The sequence below is a fragment of the Pelophylax lessonae genome, assembly GCF_965119305.1.
Source record: "Pelophylax lessonae genome assembly, chromosome: 4".
Taxonomy (NCBI): Eukaryota; Metazoa; Chordata; class Amphibia; order Anura; family Ranidae; genus Pelophylax; species Pelophylax lessonae.
The window spans coordinates 446218117-446240679 of NC_138771.1; the positions used below are offsets into that span (position 1 = coordinate 446218117).

General features: G+C 42.1%; 1 protein-coding gene across 4 annotated transcripts in view; it reads right to left on the bottom strand.

Annotated features, from left to right (window-relative positions):
- RNF130 (ring finger protein 130) overlaps nucleotides 1-22563 on the bottom strand; it is a 552973-nt gene that overhangs the window by 111510 nt on the left and 418900 nt on the right. For all 4 annotated transcript variants that reach the window (XM_082253136.1, XM_082253138.1, XM_082253137.1 and 1 more), the window contains exon 6: nucleotides 2258-2354. In XM_082253136.1, coding sequence (XP_082109262.1) covers nucleotides 2258-2354 — 97 coding nt within the window. The remainder of the gene's footprint in view (nucleotides 1-2257; nucleotides 2355-22563) is intronic.

A 22563-nucleotide genomic window follows, 5' to 3' on the forward strand; every position in this document is an offset into this window, starting at 1 on the left:
GGGTTTACACTGGTGCATGCTGAAAACCGCATGTGATTTGCACCAAAAAAATGCACCGCATTCCTGTGCAAATCACATGTGAGGTCTGTGCAATGCGATTTAAGCCATATATTTTGTATGGCTCAAATTGCTTCACATTTGCACCAAAATGTTGTAGGACTCTTTTTTTCTCCACACCTAATCGCTCCTGAACAAAGCAGTGCTCCTCTCTCCTCTAGTGCTCTCTCTGCTCTGAAAATGGTGACTTAACAATTAACAAAGGCTATGCAGGGATGCATTGTGGGGAAGTGGGAGTTACTAAAATAGCAGAGAGGTGTTTTTAGGTAAAAACACCAAAAAACGCTGAAACGTGCTGAAAAACGCCAATGCAAAAAAGCTGAAAAACTCACTACAGAGCTCCTGCCGTTTTTATAACGTCCAGTGTGCGTGAGGCCTAAATCGGCATGTCCTTGATTCTTAGGCTCCATGTACACGGGACGTTGTTCCATTTTAAAGGGGAATCATTTTTTGACCTCTAGGAACGGTTTTAAACGCAAACGCCCGCTAAATGCGGGTGCAAACGCGACACAACGGACGTTTTAAACGTCCTAAAAAAAAACCTTCATTACATGCGATCTCATGTGCAGTGCGAATTTCAGCCATACACTTTGTATGACTGAATTCACACTGCATCCGCACCAAAGACGCACAGGAGGCATTTTTTGAGCCGCATCAAAATCGGATCGCACAGTGGTTCACACTTGTGCGATCCGATTCTGTGCGTACTTGCAGATCGCACTGCGATCTGCAATCAAACTGGGGGTGTAGTTAACTTTTAACTTTTAACTGACACCCCCTGCGTATCGCATATGGCAATGTGAACTGTGGACTTGTGCGATGCGGGAAGGCTGCGAATATGCAGCGTGTTCCCGCATCGCACAAGTGTAACCCGAGCCTTACAGAGCTGTTCTCTGCTCACTCACAGCTGTCAAAAAAAAAAACCAATGCAAATGTTTATCATATCAATTAAACATTGTTAAGGCTGCAAGATAACTATAAACACAATGTTTTACAATGTATCATTTTGTTCTTTCAGATCAAAGGAATGAACTTCCGTCTGTAAGGCTACATTCACACCTGAGCGTAGCGTTTTTCGCGCGTTTTTTACCGCGATTTTACCGCGATTTTTGCGGCGTTTTTTACCACGATTTTACCGCGATTTTTACCGCGATTTTTGTGCAGGCATTTTTAGATTGAATAGAGATCAATGGAAAACGCCTGTAATCTGCCCAAAAAGAAGCTCATGTACTTTTTTGAGCGTTGGGCGTTTTGTATACAGCGTCAAAACGCTCAGATGTGAACAGGGGCCATTGAAATGAATAGGATTTGTCTTGTTGGGCTCTTTGAGAGCTGATCCTAGAGCAGAAAAACGCCCCAAAAACGCCCCAAAACGCCTAGATGTGAACGGAGCCTAAGTGAGGGCAGTTTAACCTCTTAAAGACTTAGCCTTTTTCTGACACTTGCTGCTTACAAGTTAAAATCAGTATTTTTTGCTAGAAAATTACTTAGAACCGCCAAACATTATATATATATATATATATATATATATATTTTTTTTAGCAGAGACCTTAAAGAATAAAATGGTGATCGTTACAATCTTTTATGTCACACTGTATTTGTGCAGAAGTCTTTCAAACTCAGGATTTTCGGAAAAAAATATACTTTAAAAAAAAAAAAAAAAAAAAAAAAAAAACTTAACAGTAAAATTAGCCCAATTTTTTTAGTATAATGTAAAAGATGATGTTGCGCTGAGAATTGTAAGTGAATCGTTATCTTTATTCTAAGCAAAACAATTGTAATTCTCATTTTATCCAGAATCATGCAGCTCTACCAAATAGATATAAAACAATACACAATTCAAAACAATTATGTGTTCATTAAAATGAGTATATGTATTTTTAAACATAACTACGATCGGCATACAGTAATCCTCTCTACAGTATGATTGTGAGGGAGGGTAAGCACTAGGTTACAAATCAGGCTCCTCTGAAGTACATATGTGCTGATAGGAAGAAAGAGCAGAATGAGGACCTCATTGGTGTGCTGCTGCTGATTCATTGTCCAGTCATAAGGCTGGGGGGTGTATTCTTTTCCAAGCTATGCTACCTCACAATGGAGGTCAAGGACCTGTCTGTGCTTTGTGCGAGAGATGCCTGGCTGATGGGAATAAAAATATTTATTTTCTAAAATTACTATATATACGCAGGCCATTACTTACCACTATTCCTAGAGCCTTTAAAATATTTAACTTGCACATTGGGCAGGTGCAATGCTCGCTGAGCCACGGATCCACGCACACCTTGTGGAAGACATGCCTGCAAGAAAACATATAATTAGATTAAATATAATCCTTACTCTTTTTGTTCTTAGGTCAATGTTATTCAACCCAAAAGAGGTTGAGATATACTTTAGGAACACTAAAGTTTAAGAAAAAAAATCTATCATGTAGAAAATTATGCATGTTTTTTTTTTTGTTTTAGCCTATAAAGCATCAGTCTCCAAACTGTGGCCCAACAATGGGGCACTATTCCTCCCACTGACACCAACAATGGGGCACTTTTCCTCCCACTGACACCAACAATGGGGCACTATTCCTTCCACTGACACCAACAATGGGGCACTATTCCTCCCACTGACACCAACAATGGGGGCACTATTCCTTCCACTGACACCAACAATGGGGCACTATTCCTCCCACTGACACCAACAATGGTGCACTATTCCTTCCACTAACACCAACAATGGGGCACTATTCCTCCCACTGACACCAACAATGGGGCACTATTCCTTCCACTGACATCAACAATGGGGCACTATTCCTCCCACTGACACCAACAATGGGGCACTATTCCTCCCACTGACACCAACAATGGGGCACTATTCCTTCTACTGACACCAACAATGGGGCACTATTCCTCCCACTGACACCAACAATGGGGCACTATTCCTTCCACTGACATCAACAATGGGGCACTATTCCTCCCACTGACACCAACAATGGGGCACTGTTCCTCCCACTGACACCAACAATGGGGCACTATTCCTTCTACTGACACCAACAATGGGGCACTATTCCTCCCACTGACACCAACAATGGGGCACTATTCCTCCCACTGACACCAACAATGAGGCACTATTCCTTCCACTGACACTAACAATGGGGCACTATTCCTCCCACTGACACCAACAATGGGGCACTATTCCTTCCACTGACACTAACAATGGGGCACTATTCCTCCCACTGACACCAACAATGGGGCACTATTCCTTTCACTGACACCAACAATGGGGCACTATTCCTCCCACTGACACCAACAATGGGGCACTATTCCTTTCACTGACACCAACAATGGGGCACTATTCCTTCCACTGATACCAACAATGGGGCACTATTCCTTCCACTGATACCAACAATGGGGCACTATTCCTTACACTGATACCAACCATGGGGCACTACGGTATTCCTTTCACCGATACCAATGCTGGGGTACGACTCCTTCTCCTACTGAAAAACCAACCCTGAGGTAATGTTTATTCTCACGGATACTGGGCCTGGGACATTTTCCACCCTCACTAGCCACAATCCCGCCCCCCCCTAAAGTCTAAAGCACAGTACACTGACCCTTTTCTTTGGAGACTGCTGCTATAAAGGCGTTGTAAATGCAAGCTGACAGGGAGAAAAAGAGAACCACTAAAGTATATTACAGCCTTACATATGTTGTAACAGACCAGTCCAGTTAGTAATGTTTAATTAGCTCGTTAAATATTTATTGACGAGCTTGACAATTCATCAATTAGGAGATAAACCAAATATTGGGCATAGGTCAGTAACACAAGTGCAGGCCGTCTGCACAATGTAGCAGTCAGGAGATGGAAACTAGATATCGCACAAGGGTGTTTAAAAACATCAGTGCATAATGTATTTAGAATTGATAAGGCAGGAGATGTGAACTGGTGTGTGACAGCACACAAAGGTGTACGTTTAGTAACCGGTGTTAAATGGGTGTTAAGTGGGGTTAGGCTTTATCACAGAGAATCAAGGTGATAATTTCCTAAGACGTGTTTAGTAAACCGTGTTAACCAAGGTAGGAACCAAATATCACGTCTCTTCACCTCCCGGTGTTGTCTCTGTGATAACTACAGTGTTAGTATAGGAATGTACCTGTTTAGTAACCCGTGTTAGCTCAGAAGAGTCTTAAAACCAGTGTAAACTTGGTGTTAAATCTCCTGAATTTAACACCTAGTCAGACCAGGTGTTAAGGCCTTTTTTTCAGTGTAGAAGATGAATGTCACTGCTCATTGTGGTCAGTAAGTGCTTCAGGATAACACTATTGTAGACTGCAGGGTATGTGTTCATCTAGAACCCTGTGTCTGCAGCACTCATATATCACGCATATATAATGGCAGAGCAGAGGGGATATCTATGCTGAGAAAGGAGAACAGTAGACCTCCATGACAGAGAGGTGCATATTTCTTACTGCATGAGACCACTATCTTAAGCCAGTCATACATGGACAGAAATTTGGCTGGTTCAGCACGGACCAACTGAAATTCCATCAATGTATGGGCAGGCTGGTTGTACAGAAGTTAAGTGGTAGATGGACTTCTGTACAACCAGCCTGTTGGGGTTTTCCCCGATCAATTAGTGTTGCCAGCTATAGCCTGCAGTACTGATCAGTATTCTGACAGAGGGGAAGCATCCCTGTGGTCAGAACTCAATAGCTCAGTGGAAATGATTCCCCTGTCCACATAAATGGAATGTGTGAATGGGTGAATCAAGTCATTTTTTTGTTTAACTCGGTGGTTAAAAAAAATATATTAATGTATGCCTTAGCATGTCTGATGCTTGGCAGCTGACACGTAGGATTGATATGTACTTTTAAGGGCCGATTCACACCATGCCAGCACATGAATCACACAGAAATGCACTGAGTTCCTGTGCGATCAGAAGGCATGCAAAATGCATTCCATTTGTGATCTGCAGTGGGTGTCAATAGAAAGGTAATGACACCCCAAATGCAGGTTGGAAATGCAGTGCGTTTGCCTGCACTGGATCGCATAGTGCTTTTGTACCATGCAATCTGGTTACAGTGCGGTTTAAAAAGTAGTGCATGCACTACTTTTGGTGCAGCGTAGTGCGATTTTAGCCCATTCAGGGCCGATTCATACTATGCCTACACATGCATCGCACAGAAATGAGCTGTGCATTCCTATGTGATTTACATGTGGTTCTATGCAGTGCGATTTCAGCCAATTTGTTTTGAATGTGCTAAAATCACACCACGCTGCACCAAAAGTAGTGCATTCACTACTTTTTAAACCGCACTGTAATCAGATCTTTTGTACCATGCAGTCCAGTGCGGGCAGGTGTGGGAAAATGCAATGCGTTTGCAACCTGCGTTTGGGGTGTCATTAACTTTCTATTGACACCCACTGCAAATCGCAAATGGAGTACATTTTGCATGCAGTCTTAATCGCATAGGAATGCACAGTATCTTTCTGTGCGATTCATGTGTGGCATTGTGTGAACCAGCCCTAAAAGAGAAAAAGAAATGTGTCTGGAAATGAATGCAGTTAGCTAAGGTGGGAGGGATGGCAGGGTAATACTAAAAAAAAATCTTTATTATTTTAATAAAGGTGTGTATAGGTTTTAAATTTTTTTTTTTTTTTTTTAATTGGCTATATTTTAACCCCATAATTCAGTTCTAAGGATTAACTTATGATCCTTTAGGGTGGAGGATGGTGGAGGAATAGTAGTTTTAAAAAAATAATATGTAAATTTATATTTTAGAATATTAGTCAGGGTGTGTATGTGCTTTTACATGTGTTTATTTTTTATTTTTCAACAGCTCTGAGAAACATTAAGCCCCGGTTCACACTAGGGCGCCGCAGGTCGCCTCCCATAGGAAAGCTGCAGACCCGTTCTAATAGGAGCGACACAAGTCGCTCCGACCTAGAAAAAGGGTCCGGAGCTTCTTTGGGGCGACCAGGAGGCGACCGCCATAGACTTCAATGTTATGAAGTCCATGGCGGCCGCTCCGAGGTCGCGGCGCGCTGCTCGCACCGCGATCTCGGAGGTCGCCCCTGCAAGTAGCGTCGCTCATATGTGAACCGGCGCTCAATGTTCCTTTACTGTGGATCATAGGTTTTCACACACAAGATGTCTGCTGTGCAGCTAGTTAAACCTTCCCCACTCTCTAACATGGTGCTAACACACTGATAGCTAACACCGCTTATCACCAAGCTGGAGTCAACACAACACGGTTTACTAAACAGCCTCACAGCCGGTGTTAAAATTGGCGGTGTTAGAGCGTGTTAGGAGAACGGTGATAATGCAAGAATTAACACCGGTTACTAAAACGTACACCAAAGTGTGTACAATTCAGCTGGCCGGAGATATAAACCATCTAGTAAATATTAAATAAGGTGGAGCAGGGCAGATAACCAAGATATGTTGTCAAATTAGATATAAAGATTTAGTGCCGGTTCACACATATGCAATGCGGGAACCCTGCGAATCCGCTGCGGGTTCCCGCATTGCACCCAAAGTGCAGGCAGCTCATACTGCCATATGCAAACTGCTGTGAGTGTCAATACAAAGTTAACGACACCTCCAGATTAGTTTGCATATTGCAGTGCGAACTGTCAGTTTGGAATTGGATCGCATAGGTGTGAACACCCATGTGATCCGATCCTGGTGTGGACCAACAAAAGGGTCCTGTGCGACTTTGGTCCAAATGCAATGCGAACTCAGCTTCAACTCAATCTGTATGGCTGAATTTGCATCGCACAGACATCGCATGTGATGTGCGAATCGCATGCAATGTCAGACATCGCATATGTTTGAGCCAGCACTGAAACCAGATATAAAAAGGATAGGTAGCATGACTTTAGTTAGCGTGTACAATTCAATAAGCTGATAATATACATCAGATATGAAAGGAAGATTGGTTGCAGAGAATGTGTACAATTCATCAGGCAGATGACGGAAACCAAATCTCAAGCAAGGGTCATTAACCAGAGGGCAAATAATGTATGTATAAGAATAGTAACCCTCTCCCAAAAAAAATGAGAGGTGAGGTCTACAGTGGTGGGAAATGGCAGTAAAGAAACTTCTGATGGCATGTTTGAGGAAGGTTTGCCACTTTGTCTTCAAACCAAACCCCGAACACTTCAGCAGCGCACAGAACATTAAAAAAAATATATATATAGAATTGTAACAGACCTGAAACACCTTTGGGGACTCCAAAGAGAATTCTGAGCCAGATTCCAGTTGGAATAATGTGTCCGGGTTTCAAGTGGACTGAAACCCGGACACATGATTCAAAACCCGGACTGTCGAGGTAAATCCTGCACAGGTGGCAACCCTAGTTTGGGGCCCTACCTACTTAACCTTACAGTTGTATTATCTCCAGCAGATGGCCAATATGTAAACAATTTAAAATAGAAATGAAAAGAAAAACATTTGTGTATACATATCAAAAAAATCGACTATTTTCCACTTTTATATAAATGATTACATACTCCGTTCTCAGCTACATAAGGAGCTTATAGAGCTGGGGGAGGAGAAATAGCAGTACACTGAACTTCCCAGTGAATGGCTGGGAAGGGGGGGAGCATTTCAGGTCAAGTCTGATCATAGATGAGAATAGGCTGAGTTTCTCAGCACAGCCAGAAAACTGACCACGCTGTGCTCTTGTGCCTAGTGTGGTCAGTTTTTAATAGGAAAGCAGAATGACAGGCAGAAGCACCTGTGATTTCACATAAAAGAAAAAAAGCAAAGAGAAGAGGATATTCTTTCATACAGGTACATGGTACATCAGGCAAATGTCAGTAATATGTAATGTTTACATATCCTTTAACTTCTGTCCATAATACTTGTTCAAAGTAATTTATTCACTAAAGAATGAAGCCACAATTGGTATGACAGCTCTACAGCCTGGTGCTTGTTTCAAGTCATTTGTTCACTAAGGCTCGGTTTCCACTATTACGACTTGCTGTGCGACTTGCCACATGTCAAGTCGCACAGCAAGTCAAAAGCCATTCATTTCTATTTGGCCCGTTTTCACTGCCGCGACTTAAGTTGCGGCAACTTGAAAAGTATTTTGTGCACTACTTTTGGGCCGACTTCAGTGCGACTTCCCTCTATAATGAGGGATAAGTCTCACTGAAAGCCGCGAACAAGTGAACACTACAGAGTCGCGCTAGAAGTAGCCGCAGCAGTGGAAACCGATCCTTAAGAACAAAGCCAGGATTAGTATGACAACCCTAGAGCCTGCTCCTTTAAACGGGTCAGCCTTGGCAGCCATGTATCTATTTCTATCCTCATAGCCGACCTTACATATTTTCTTGTTGGCCTTGTGGGATCCAAAGTGTAATAGTTAGCAACAATGTAAAAGAAAAAAATGTTGTAGCTGGGGTTCTGGGTTCTATTTTTGTGAAGCTTGTATTTTTGCCTTCTGTTTTTGTGGGTTTCCTATAGCTTATGTGTATATAGGACTATGGTGGAGTCATTACATTGTACATTCCATCAGGTAAAAGCTCCAATGTCAATGATTGTAAATATGTTGGAAAATGGGACTGGAGGCATTGAGTTAGAAATCTTTGCTTTAGCTGGTGTAATGTGGAGGTCAGCAACCCGTGGATTGCTATCTTTATGGAGGTTGTTAGATCATCAACCCAAATCAGTGTAAAATATTTATTCTGTGGGATTATATTTGAAAATTGATTAATCATGATGTGCTAACCGCCTCATCTCATTTCTTGAGCCTCTAAAATGCCAGGACAGAATACATAACCCCTAAAAAAACAAAGGATATATATATATATATAAATTTTTTAGAATTTTACAATTTTATAACTTTTTCTTCCTTTACCATTTTTTTTTTACATACTGTCACCAGGGCAGTACAGTGTCACCATAGTGACCCTGCTCTACGGAGATCATGAGGATTATTTTTTCTTTATACTATGATTGCTTTTTACAATGATGATCACATGGTACCACTGTTATTGGCCCTGTATCATGATCATTGTGACCAATCACAGAAATCACAATAGTGCACAATGGAGTTGATTTACTAAAACTGGAGAGTGAAAAATCTGGTACAGCTCTGCATAGAAACCAATCAACCTCTTTTTTTTTTTTTGGGGTCAAAATTTAATTGAACAAGCTGAAGTTAGAAGCTAATTGGCTACCATGCACAGCTGCACCAGATGTTGCACTCTTCGGTTTTACTAAATTAACCTAAAAGGCTCTGAACGGCAAGCCATTGCCTGTTTACAACTGACATTGATTGGTCACAGGGATCACATGGTACCAGGGCAACAATCTGTGTTCCCCGGACACAGCAGGGCACTCACCCAACTGTATTATTACAACAGGCTGGTTGGAAAGTAGTTCATAATGTGGAATGTACGCTCTTTTTTTTAAAGAACATTAATTGTTATCAAACTATTATGGATAAAGTTCCACTTTAATTAAAACAAGGTATGTCAAGGAAAAAATCAAAAATAACCTAATATTTACATCTAAATTGTACTAAGAACAATAAGATGTTCTGTTTCGGTTACCATACGTGTCTGCCAGTGCTGCTGGACCAAGGTCATGGGAAAATTCTCTGTACATTACAAGGACTTGGTTTCAGCAAGCTCAAGACCAGCTTTTGAAGCCTTAAATAAAATCAGCTTGGAAATACGCCTGGCAAACTGCTCCAAATTATTTTTTTTCCTGCTTCAAGCGGCCAGACTTACATCTAGTGATGACATTTTAAATCTGAACTTCAGCGATGATACCGCAGCTTGGCCCAATCATAGGTATGCCTATGTAACACTCCAATGCAAAGAATTATTTGATTGGACTAAGTGAAGATGAGGGGCAGTGATTTCATGATTTCTGCTGCATCAACTCTGAGAACAGTTTGGATTCATTAAGAAGAATACAAGGTGTTTTCTGAATGCGGTGAGCAGCCCTCTGTGATTACTACAGAAGGGCAGCTGCTCGGCATGACACCCAGAAGATCGTGGCCATCATTGTAGAAGCTCAGACTACTACATAGATTTACAGCTTCCAAAGAGGCTGATCAGGTATCACAACCTGACCCAATGTGAGTATGCACCATATTCCTTGTGCTGTGACAGCATCACATGGTTCAAAGCTATAAAAGAAACTTCCAAACAAAATTCTGATTGATTACTGTTCCATAAGGACTTCTCCCAGTTAAGCCCCGTACACACGCTACGAATTTCCGCCGACCGGTCGTCCGTTTTTTGTGGCATGCTAGTCTGATGTGGAAAGTGAAGAGGTTTTTTTCATACAAATTTTCCCGTACGACAAAATTCTACTTCAGAAGTGATGTCATGTGTTGGATTGCTTTGTATGTGTTCTTTCGTCTCTTAGCATGCCTAGTCTTGCTCTTAAGATTTTTTTCCGTGGAAATCTGTACTAATGAGACGAAAATCGGACGTTGTATTACGGACAACAAAAATTTTATAGCCTGCACATCAGGATTTTGTCAGCCGAAAAGTCGGAGTCGGCTGTCGAAAGCACCATACTAACAATCCGAAAATCGGCAGATCGGTCGTCGGACGAATTTTCCCTTCCGAATTTCTTATCATGTGTACGGGGCTTTACATTAAACTTTATAAACGGGTGCCTATTTTTTGTCCATGAGGGGAGTACTCAGAAAGGCCATGTTCCATTACATGTCAAGACCAAGTAATGACAAATACAAACAAGTTGCTATAACCAATGACAACGAACTAGATTTTAGTTTACCATAGTCAGATGAGTAAAACGTTATTTATGATTACCTGCTAGGTTGAAATCAAAACGCCAAGCAATTTGCTAAATACATGGTAAAATACATACAGCATATGGTTGCATTTTTACCTGCCAAATGCTTTGTATTTTTGGCTTGCTATTTATGCGATATGCTTGCCTTTGCTTGTTAGTAAGATCACGGCAACTTTCTGGTTTGATAAAAAATGCTTGGTCATGTGAAACGCGTCATCCTTTGTCCCCTGCATTGTGCCTGACACATCCAGTGCTTTTTCTATACATCAATAAATTTTGTTTGCATCCTATGGGTAGTGCGGTCATTCCTCGACTCTCTTCACTACTGCAACTTTCTGGTTTAGCATTTCTGCTTGAATAAGCTCCAGTGGGCGGAGTGAAATGCGTTTGGGGCAGGACATGGCGGGGGTCCAAGCTGAGACCATCACTTGTCTACACACAGCAGGTCTTGTTCTGAAGCGTGGCTGCCGGGATCTTCTGCTCTTACCTACCATTGTCTGGAGCGTGAGAGGGCTCTTTCCAAGCCAGCACTCACAGGACTACACTTCCTAGCAGCCTGAGCTGCTCCCATACACACCATGGGTTAGCATTTCTGCTTCCTAGGCCAGCTTCCTGCTCCCTGGAAAGCGGTAATGATGCTGGTTCACTGTCCAGTGAGGAGTCTGTAGGTGGAGACTTGATCTATGAAAGCTCAAGTGCTTAACCAGAAAGGATTGTCTCTACCACCCGTCTGCTGTGCAGCTTCACAAATGTGTCATTTAGGGCTCGTCTGCACCTTGCCAGGCAGCGAGGAGGCGTTCTATCACCTTCTCATCACCTGTTTTAATGCTTAAATGCTCTAAAAAGTGATCTATCACCTCCTCACTGTCTGTTTAAATCCAGTAAATGCTGCACCACTGCGCCGCAACCATGTGAATTACACATCACAGCCCCATTCAGTTGAAGGGGGTAAACAAAGCATAGACAGATTGCCTCTGCGCCACCAGTCAAAAAGGCTCTCAAAAGCAATCCGCTGCAGATCGCTTTTGAGCAGGGCAGCAAGGTCTGCTGCACGTCTAAATCACACCACTGACATACAGAATTATATATTTACTGATAGGTAAAATAGTAAACATACCGGTCCAACTGGTATTTAGAGTATACCCTAGCAATTTGGTTTTTTTTTCGCTTTCTTTCAGTCTCTTATATATGCTATTGAAACCGTTTTGTTATATCTGTTCCATAAGTGCAATATACTATTGATGATCTGCTGGAAATCCAGTGAGTTTTTGATTACATATAGTGAGGGGACAACATTGCCTCTCGTGTACCAAAATCTAAAGCGGTGTGTTATGAGCCCCCCTCAGTTCACCTGTCAACTTCAGAACACTTCGCCCGTATGTTATGGAGATGAGCAGAGGCAGTAGTATTGTCTAGGGGCAGTCTAGGGTGACAACATTGCTCATTACATAGGTACAGTATAGTGTTGTCACCCAACGGCAGAAGGTGTGTTACTGGCAGGATTATTAGTTGAAAAAAGGAAATAAAAAAAGTTTGCAAAAAGAAAATGAATGCAGCCACCACATCTAATGACCGGTAAGCTGCAATACAGTGCCTTGAAAAAGTATTCACTCCTCTTGACTTTTTACCTATTTTGTTACATTACAGCCTTAAAGTTCAATGTTTTGTTAACCACTTTAGCCCCGGAAGATTTGCCTGCTCAAAGACCAGGCCCTATTATGCGATTCGGCACTGCGTGACTTTAACGGACAATTGCGCAGTCGTGAAATGCTGTACCCAAACTAAATTTACGTCCTTTTTTCCACACAGAGCTTTCTTTTGGTGGTATTTGATCACCTGTGCGATTTTTATTGCGCTATAAACAAAAGAAGAGCGACAATTTTGAAAAAATAACAATATTTTTCACATTTTTTTATATGAAATTCTCAAAAAAAAATTTAAAAATGTAAATTTTTTTACATTTTAGGCCAATTTGTTTTCTGCTACATATTTTTGGTAAACAAAAATCGCAATAAGCGTTTTTTGATTGGTTTGCGCAAAAGTTACTGTGTTTACTAACTACGGGAAAGATTTAGGTCATTTTTATAGTTTTTTTTAAAACTAGTAATGGGGGCGATCTGCGTTTTTTTTTTTGCAGGACTGCAACATTGCGACGGACAGATCGGACCCCTGACTGACATTTTTTACACTTTTGGGAGTACCAGTGACATTACTACAGTAATCAGTGCTATAAATATGCACTGTTACTGTAAAAATGACACTGGCAGGGAAGGGGTTAACTTTAACTACTGGTGATCAAGGGGTTAAGTGTGTCCCTAGGGGCGTGATTCTAACTGTCAAGGGGCGTGGTTAGGGATGTAATCACTGAGACATGCGATCCTACATAGCAGGATCGCATAACCTCTGTGATTACTTTAGTGAGAATGACAGACGGCTGTGTTTACATCAGCCATCTGTCCTTCTCTCACTGCAGCGGGAGATTGCGAGTGGCCAGCGGCCATCGGAGCCGCCGGTCACATGCACCGACTCCCCAGCCGAGGAGCGGGGGCTCGCCTCCGGCAGCGCGCGATCGCCCCCTAGCTCCTCCCAGGCTAGTGCCGTACATGTACGGCACTTTGCCTGGGAGCGCCAGACTGCCTCCGTACAACTGCGGCGGGCGGTCAGCAAGCAGTTAATCTGAATTTTATGTGATGGATCAGAACACAATAGTGTAAGTTGGTGAAGTGAAATGAGAAAAATATATACATAAAACTATTTTTTTAGAAATAGAAAACAGAAAATTGGCATGTCCGTATGTATTCACCCCCTTTGTTATGAAGCCCATAAAAAGCTCTGGTGCAATCAATTACCTTCAGAAGCCGCATAATTAGGGAAATTATGTCCACCTGTGTGCCATCTAAGTGTCACATGATCGGTCATTACATATACGCACCTTTTTTGAAAGGCCCCAGAGGCTGCAACACCTAAGCAAGAGGCACCACTAACCAAACACTGCCATGAAGACCAAGGAACTCTCCAAACAAGTAAGGGACAATGTTGTTGAGAAGTACAAGTAAGGGTTAGGTTATAAAAAAAATATCCAAATCTTTGATGATCCCCAGGAGCACCATCAAATATATCATAAACTAATGGAAAGAACAAGACACAACAGCAAACCTGCCAAGAGACGGCCGCCCACCAAAACTCACGGACCGGCAAGGAAGGCATTAATCAAGGCAGCACAGCGGCCTAAGGTAAGCCTGGAGGAGCTGCAGAGTTCCACAGCAGAGACTGGAGTATCTGTACATAGGATGACAATAAGCGGTACGCTCCATAGAGTTGGGTTTTATAGAGTGGCCAGAAGAAAGCCATTACTTTCAGCAAAAATTAAAATGGCACGTTTTGAGTTTGTGAAAAGGCATGTGGGAGACTCCCAAAACGTATGGAGGAAGGTGCTCTGGTCTGATGAGACTAAAATTGAACTTTCCGGCCATCAAAGAAAACGCTATGTCTGTCGCAAACCCAACACATCACCTCACCCAACACCAACTCCACAGTGAAACATGGTGGTGGCAGCATCATGCTGTGGGGATGTTTTTCAGCAGCCGGGACTGGGAAACTGGTCAGAGTTGAGGGAAAGATGGATGTTGCTAAATACAGGGATATTCTTGAGCAAAACCTGTACCACTCTGTGTGTGATTTGAGGCTAGGACGGAGGTTCACCTTCCAGCAGGACAATGACCCCAAACACACTGCTAAAGCAACACTTGAGTGGTTTAAGGGGAAACATGTAATAGTGTTGGAATGGCCTAGTTAAAGCCCAGACCTCAATCCAATAGAAAATCTGTGGTCAGACTTAAAGACTGCTGTTTACAAGCACAAACCATCCAACTTGAAGGAGCTGGAGCAGTTTTGCAAGGAGGAATGGGCAAAAATCCCAATGGAAAGATGTGGCAAGCTCATAGAGACTTAGCCAAAGCGACTTGGAGCTGTGATTGCCGCAAAAGGTGGCTCTACAAAGTATTGACTTTAGGGGGTGAACAGTTATGCACATTTTTCTGTTATTTTGTCCTATTTGTTGTTTGCTTCACAATAAAAAAAAATAAATAAAAAAACATCTTCAAAGTTGTGGGCATGTTCTGTAAATTAAATGATACAATAATCCTCAAACAATCCATGTTAATTCCAGGTTGCGAGGCAACAAAACACGAAAAATGCCAGCGGGGGGGGGGGGGGGGGGATACTTTTGAAAGGCACTGGATATCATCTGTTTGTTATTGGGTTTAGATACACTTTACATATTTGCCTGAAGTTCGGCTTTAATGTACTTTGTACTCTGCTCTTTGCTTCATGTAATAGACCAGACAGAGACGAGCAAAAGGCGGGTATATATAATCTTTCTTCCCTCACCAGCCTTTCCGCCAAGGGGGAGAAATGATGAATCATACCACCACCGTCCTCCGTTTTTCCTTTGTATAGAACAAACAGACCATTCTGACAAACCTGTGGCTGTACAGTGGCCTGCAGTCTCGGTTTTATCCCAGTCGTTTCTATAATATCATAATAGATCATGAAGCAACACAGAGTGCCAGGACAAACAACATCCCCATCCACCTCTCGCTGCTCACTTGGCTCTTAGATATGTTTCTACTGGGAAAGCTCATTGTCCACACAGCCAGTAATACTGGACTAAGCCTAAGTCCCTGCAGAGGGACCCAGCGCGTGCAGGCTGATTACTGTGATTAGTTTAGAAATAAAGAAGCAAAGGGAATTAAGGAAGCATGGGGTAGGCTGGTAATTACCTAGAAGTATGATTCGAATGCTGAGCAAAGGATAGAAAGCCATAGCTGGTATTTATCTCTAACATCCATATCAGCAGTGTGGCTGTCCAGGTTCTTCAACATCCACAGATAATTCAACTACTTTAGCCCCGGCAGGTTTTACCCCCTTAATGATCAGGCCATTTTTTTGCGATACGGCACTGCGTTGCTTTAACTGAAAATTGCGCGGTCGTAAGAGGCTGTACCCAAATAAAATTAATGTAATTTTTTCCCCAAAAATAGAGCTTTCTTTTGATGGTATTTGACCACCTCTGCAGTTTTTATTTTTTGAACTATAAACAAAGAAAACAGACAATTTTGAAATTAAAAAAAAAAAACAAGAAAATATTGTTTACTTTCTGCTATAAAACACATCCAATAAAATAAAAAATAAAAAATAAAATTTCTTTATCAGTTTAGGGCAATTTGTATTCTGCTACATATTTTTGGTAAAAAAAAAAATCCCAAAAAGCATATATTAAATGGTTTGCACAAAAGTTATAGCGTTTACAAACTATGGGATAGGTTTATGTACTTTTTATTTTTTTATTGTTTTTTTTTTTTTTTTTTTTTAGTAATGGCGGAGATCAGGACTGCGACATTGTGGCAAACAAATCTGACACTGACACTTTTTGGGGTCCAGTGGCACCAATACAGTGATCAGTGCTAAATAATGTGCACTGTTACTATATAATTGACACTGGCAGGGAAGGGGTTAACATCAGGGGCGATCAAGGTGTTAAGTGTACTCTTAAGGGAGTGCTTTCTAACTGTGGGGGGAGTGGACTGACTGCAGGAAGAGAGAGATCTGTGTTCCTGATTAACCACTTAAGCCCCGGAAGATTTTACCCCCTTCCTGACCAGGGGGTATTTTGCGATTCGGCACTGCGTGACTTTAACGGACAATTGCGCGGTCGTGCGATGCTGTACCTAAACGAATTTGATGTCTTTTTTTCCCACAAACAGAGCTTTCTTTTGGTGGTATTTGATCACCTGTGCGATTTTTTGATCACGCGCTATAAACAAAAAAAGAGCGTCAATTTTGCAAAAATAACAATATTTTTCACATTTTTTTTATATGAAATTCCCCCAAAAAAAAAAGTAAAAATCAAAATTTTTTAAAATTTTCGGCCAATTTGTTTTATGCTACATATGTTTGGTAAAAAAAATCGCAAAAAGCGTATTTTGATTGGTTTGCGCAAAAGTTATCGCGTTTACTAACAAAGGGAAAGATTTTTGTCATTCTTGTTGTTTTTTTTTTAACGCGTAATGGCGGCGATCTGCGATTTTTTTTGCGGTACTGCGACATTGGGGCGGACAGATCGGACCCTTGACTGACATTTGTGACACTTTTGGGGTTACCAGTGACATTTCTACAGTAATCCGTGCTATACATATGCACTGTTACTGTAAAAATACACTGGTTGTGAAGGGGTTAACTTTATTTGGAAGGGAGGGGCTGTGTGTATCCCTAGGGGCGTGCTTTCTACTGTGATTGGCTGTGGCTTGAGCTGTAAGGACACTGATCAACGGATCTACATACTAGATCCGTTTGATCAGTGTCTTTACAGCGAGGAGAATGACAGGCAGCTTGTTTACAAAAGCTGCCTGACATTCTCCCTCTCCCCCGCCGATCGCCGAGTGACCGGCGGACATCGGGTCCGCTGGTCACACGCGCGGGGGGGGGTCCGTGACCACGCGGGAGCGCGCCTCCGGGGGCGCGCGCTCGCTCCCTAGACCCTCACAAGCTAGTGACGTAGCCCTACGTCACTTTGCCTGTGAGGGGCTGACTGCCGACGTAGATCGGCGTTAGGCAGTCGGCAAGTGGTTAAAAGGAACCAACAATCTCTCCCTTCTTGTCTGACAGAATGGCGGTCTGCCTTGTTTACATAAGCAGACGGCTGTTCTGTCATTCTCCTTCACAATTGCGGGAGGCAGACCTGCGCACTGGCTCCCACTGGGTCTAATCACAGCGGGAGCACGGCTCCGGCGGCACGCCCCCTAGAATCCTACGTACGTGATTTTGCGCTTAAGGGACGCCCTGTCGCAGTATATGTATGTGGGGCAGCCCTTAAGTGGTTAATAAAAGCTGACATGAAATCAATACTGCAGAGAGCATGCTTCTCCAAGCCCTGCGACTCTCTGCTTCAAGAAAGGGGCTGGTAAGTTCTACACATACATTTCTAAGCACTGCAACTTGCAAGCTTGTTAAGGGATTAAGAAAATGCTAGAAATAACTAGAGATCAGATTGTTTCTTTTTTACTCATTGCTAAGAATTTCGAAACTGCAAATGCCTTATGGCTCAAAAAAATAAATAAATAAATCAGGAAAAGTAGCTTTTGCTGCTGCTCTAATCCAGGGGTCTCCAAACTTTCTCAACAATGGGCCGGTTTATTGTCCTTCACACTATAGGGGGCCATACTGTGGCCAACGGGAATAGACATTTTCCTGGCATCAGTGGGAGTAACCACCATCACTTTTGGTATTAGGGAATAGTGCCCCATTGTGGGCGTCAGTGGGAGAAATGGCACCCCATTGTTGATGTCAGTTGGCAGGATACGGTCTTGTATCAGTTGGAGGAATAGTGCCCCAAGGACCGGATAAAAGCAAGCAAAGGGCCGCATCCCCGCCCCCAGGCCACAGTTGGGAGATCACTGCAGTAAACTCTAACTGGATGATGTTTGCCAACACCCACTGGGAAACTCTGGGGACACCCTTCAGAAGTTTGTTGGGGAATCGCACCAAAATTGACTGTGCTTGTGCCCGATTCATGTCGGAGATGGGCATATGAATTTGTTGATGTCAGGCACTGAGGTTTGAGTGTCCATACTGCGCTCCCCCAGACCCCTGAGAGAGTTTAGTTCAATTATAACTCGGCCATCAACATTGCAGGGCATGATGTCACACAATTCTATGGGCAAGATTCCTGGGGAATGCAGGGCAGCGCAGCATGAGAAGACATTCCAGTCCAGTGCAAGTGTGTATCATCTCGATCCATGCTGCCCTGCATCCCCCCCCCCCCCCAGATCTTGCAAGAAAGAGCATGGCTTCACTTTTGCAAGGGTTAGGTATATGGAAAAAAAATTTCTTTCCTTTCAGGACATTTTTGAAAGAATAAATTGCAGTCATATCTACAGAAGGAGGGAGTCCGCATCAGTGGACCTTGCATTTTACTGTAAGGTCCACTTTAAAGGCATACATGGCAGCAAGCTTTATTCAAGGTCGGAGGCTCAGTAAGTAGTGCTGTAAGGATGATAATGATGCCCCTAGAATGTGCACCTTTAAAAGCAAGTTAGCTCCTATATTTCTGTTCTATTACGTTCCCTTCAGGCAAAGCACAGGATGCGCTTCCTTGTCTTCTCCAGTGCGTCTGAAAGCTGTGGCAAGTTAGCTGGTAATGAGTTACTTTTCCTTTTAGCTTGTCCAGTCTTCTGACAGAGAATCTGAAATTTAGATCTTGCCTATGGCAGGCATTACAGGATTCTCCGTAATGTTCTTGGATTCTTTCTAGAATTTTGCTACTCTTACAATAGCGAGCAGGCTTCCCACACTTTGCTCATTTGTAGAAAACCTCTGCACTGTTTAAAGCGGAACTACACCCCATCTGAGTACCACAAACCAAAAATGCTATTTAATGAATTTTTTTTTTTCAATCAAGTTTTATTGAAATTTGGCATAGAAATACAAACAATAACAGTTTTGCAAAACAATATGTAAGTTAACCTTGTATAAAACAGATTACCAGGTAAATACTTGAAACCATGTCCTAGTCTTGTTGTTATGGAGGGGTTGAAGGAATACTTGAAAAACTGGTGTTGAGTGGCTATTTACCACAGATAAGGAAATGCCGATGAACTGAATGTGGTTGGGGGGGGGGGGGGTGTGGATTCCTTCAATCTTCTATATTTAGTCTATGTATAGATATTTAGTCATTTCGTTATCTACGTTTTGTGTAGCCATTTAGGGCTCCCCACCTATACAGGCCGACACTTACTTCTGTATAATGCCTACTGTACCTCCAGCCATCAAATACACTACGTTCTTTGCTGTCAGTTAAACCCATGTGGGCTAATTTTTGGAGCCTATACAGGCCGACACTTACTTCTGTATACTGTGAATGCCTACTGTACCTCCAGCCATCAAATACACTACGTTCTTTGCTGTCAGTTAAACCCATGTGGGCTAATTTTTGGGGCCTATACAGGCCGACACTTACTTCTGTATACTGTGTGAATGCCTAATGTACCTTCAGCCACAGAATACTACGTACTTAGCTGTCAGGTAAACCCATGTGGGCTAATTTTTGGGGCCAATACAGGCCGATACTTACTTCTGTATCCTATGAATGCCTAATGTACATTCAGCCACAGAATACTACATTATTAGCTGTCAGGTAAACGCACGTGCGCTAATTTTTGGGGCCTGGAATGGCCAACACTTACTTCTTTATCCTGTGAATGCCTAATTTTTCAGACTGGAAATGAAAAACAATGGGTCTGTAAAGGTTCCGCCAAATTGTGGAATGGATGCGGACCCATTTTACAGATGTGTGAATGGACCCTATATGTATTAGACAATGTATTTACCGGCTGCTGTCAGTTCTGGCTGATTTATGAAAAAAAAAATGTTTTTTTGCTGTAAAAAAAAAATTTAAAAAAATTACGGCAACTTTTTCAATTGCAATACTTCTGTTATGACATTGTCCATGTGCTGGGACTATTTGTGCACAGCTAATACGTCTTTTGTGGCTGCAAATATGACCTAAAGGTTTTTAAAGTTCGCCTACCATTAAAGTCAATGGGGCCCGCCGCGAACTTGCGGTTCGCAGACTTTTGAGAAAATTTGCGGCTGACGTTCCCGAACCGCCCTGGCCGATGTTGGTCCATCTCTAGTCACAACACCTTCTCCTAAGAGATATTAAAAGCAGAACTTCACTCAACATTGACTATTTTTAATCCGTATGCTGCTAGCATTAGTAAATACATAAAGTATATGATATTTGCTAGCTTTAAACTATTTTTTTTATGTTTCTGCAGTTATGTCCAGGTTTCTTGCCTAGACAAATAATGCTGTACATCCCAGGAGTCCTCTGGAGGGGAGGAGGGGTTTCACTCATAAGCACACCCCCTGCCTGCATACCAGAGCTAAGGGCAGATGGATTCCAGGAAGTAAATGCTAAATTAATTTGGTCTTACTCAAAATGGCCATGACCAGGAATCTGATTTCTCAACAAAATAAAGCATGGAGATATGAATGGGTAAGATTGCTTTGAATATTAAAAATGAAATAAAGGCCCTCTATACCAGGGTTAAGGACGTAGAATTCATGGAGGAATTACCAGCCAGGATAAGGAACAAGGTGGATGCTCACAACCGTGTCTGAAACTACGGCATCTTCGGGAGGACCCCCCCTGAACTTCCCTCCCCCGTTTCTCTCTCTTCATCCTGGTGAGTTGTAATATGGATCCTTACCCCTTTTTCTTCCTCTCTTTTTTCCCCTTTTCCTTCTTTCCTCGCTTCACCTCTTCCTTTTATATTCTTCTATGAGTCCTGTTGAGACTATGCATATTCATACATGATGGCTGCCATTGTGTTGGTTATTTTACCTGTCTATATTATATCTATGTGCACCAAATAGTCATTTTGCACATTGTCTATATGTTATTCAATGTTGCTCGCTTTATTCTTTGTTCTCAATAAACAGAAAAAATGATCAATACATTTATTTGAAAAAATGAAATAAATAGCATTTTTGCTTTGTGGTACTCTGATACAGTGTAGTTCCGCTTAAAAAAAAAAACTTTTTTTTAGGCATGCCATGTAAATGGGAACAAATAAACTGTGCTTTTTTCAAATTTGGCTGAAAAAGTGGACATACACATTAAAACAGATTTTTTATCCTCCACAATAAAATTAGTTTCCATTGAACCCAGAGGCTTTTCAGTGCACCCACAATATACTTTAGTTTGACTACAGATATCTCCCGGCAAATGTAATTACTAGGATTTAATCTTCTGACCACAAAGAACTTATCCAATAATTCACAATTTATTACACAGAAGGATTCCTAAATGGGAATATTGAGTGGAACACCAATAGCTCACACCTTAATGCAGAGACTGATGCAAATCGAATGTTTGCTAAATTAACAATAATTGTTTTTCTGAGATTCAAAAAAGTATACAGTAATTTAGACAGCTAAGCCAGCAACATTCACTGTATTGGAATGGCTGAGTGAAGCTGACAGACATTTTAGGTCTTTTCTGCAGCTTGCATAAACTTCCTGCAATCAAATACAGCCCCAATTCCAAAAAAAAGTTGGGACAGTGTTTAAAATCTACATAAAATCAAAATCAAATGAACTGTAAATCTCAAACTCATATTTTATGCACATCAGGTCGAGGGGTTTATCGGAATCTGGAAGCCCCCTTTAACAAGGGGGCCCCCAGATTCTGTCTCCCCTCTATGTAAATGAGGGCTGGCGGGCGTGCCTGCTCCTTAACAACCGGCTATTTACACGGTTTGTCAAGGACTCTGGTTACTGCCGGCGGATTTCACTACTAAAATACTGCATGATTCCTGTGTATTTGTGCAACAACAGAAAAATCTAATAAACAAAGATTAAACATAAAATACTACATGACTTCATAAAATAGCGCATTTGGTATTTCAGTAGCTTTTTCTAGCGAATGGCAAAAACGTTTTTAAAAAAGGATGGACGGCGTATTACCGCCTACTCAGATGCGGTCAGATACCGCTTTGTGAATGAAGCCCAATGCCTCTAAGGGCAGGTAAGAGCAAAAAACAGCTAACAGGCCCACTAGGAAAACCTCTTAATAAGAAAAAAAGGAATAAACAGAGAAGGCCCTTATAGGGCAGAATGGGGCACTTTTGGACCAAGGTCGGCGTCCACTGAGGCCTGAGCATCCA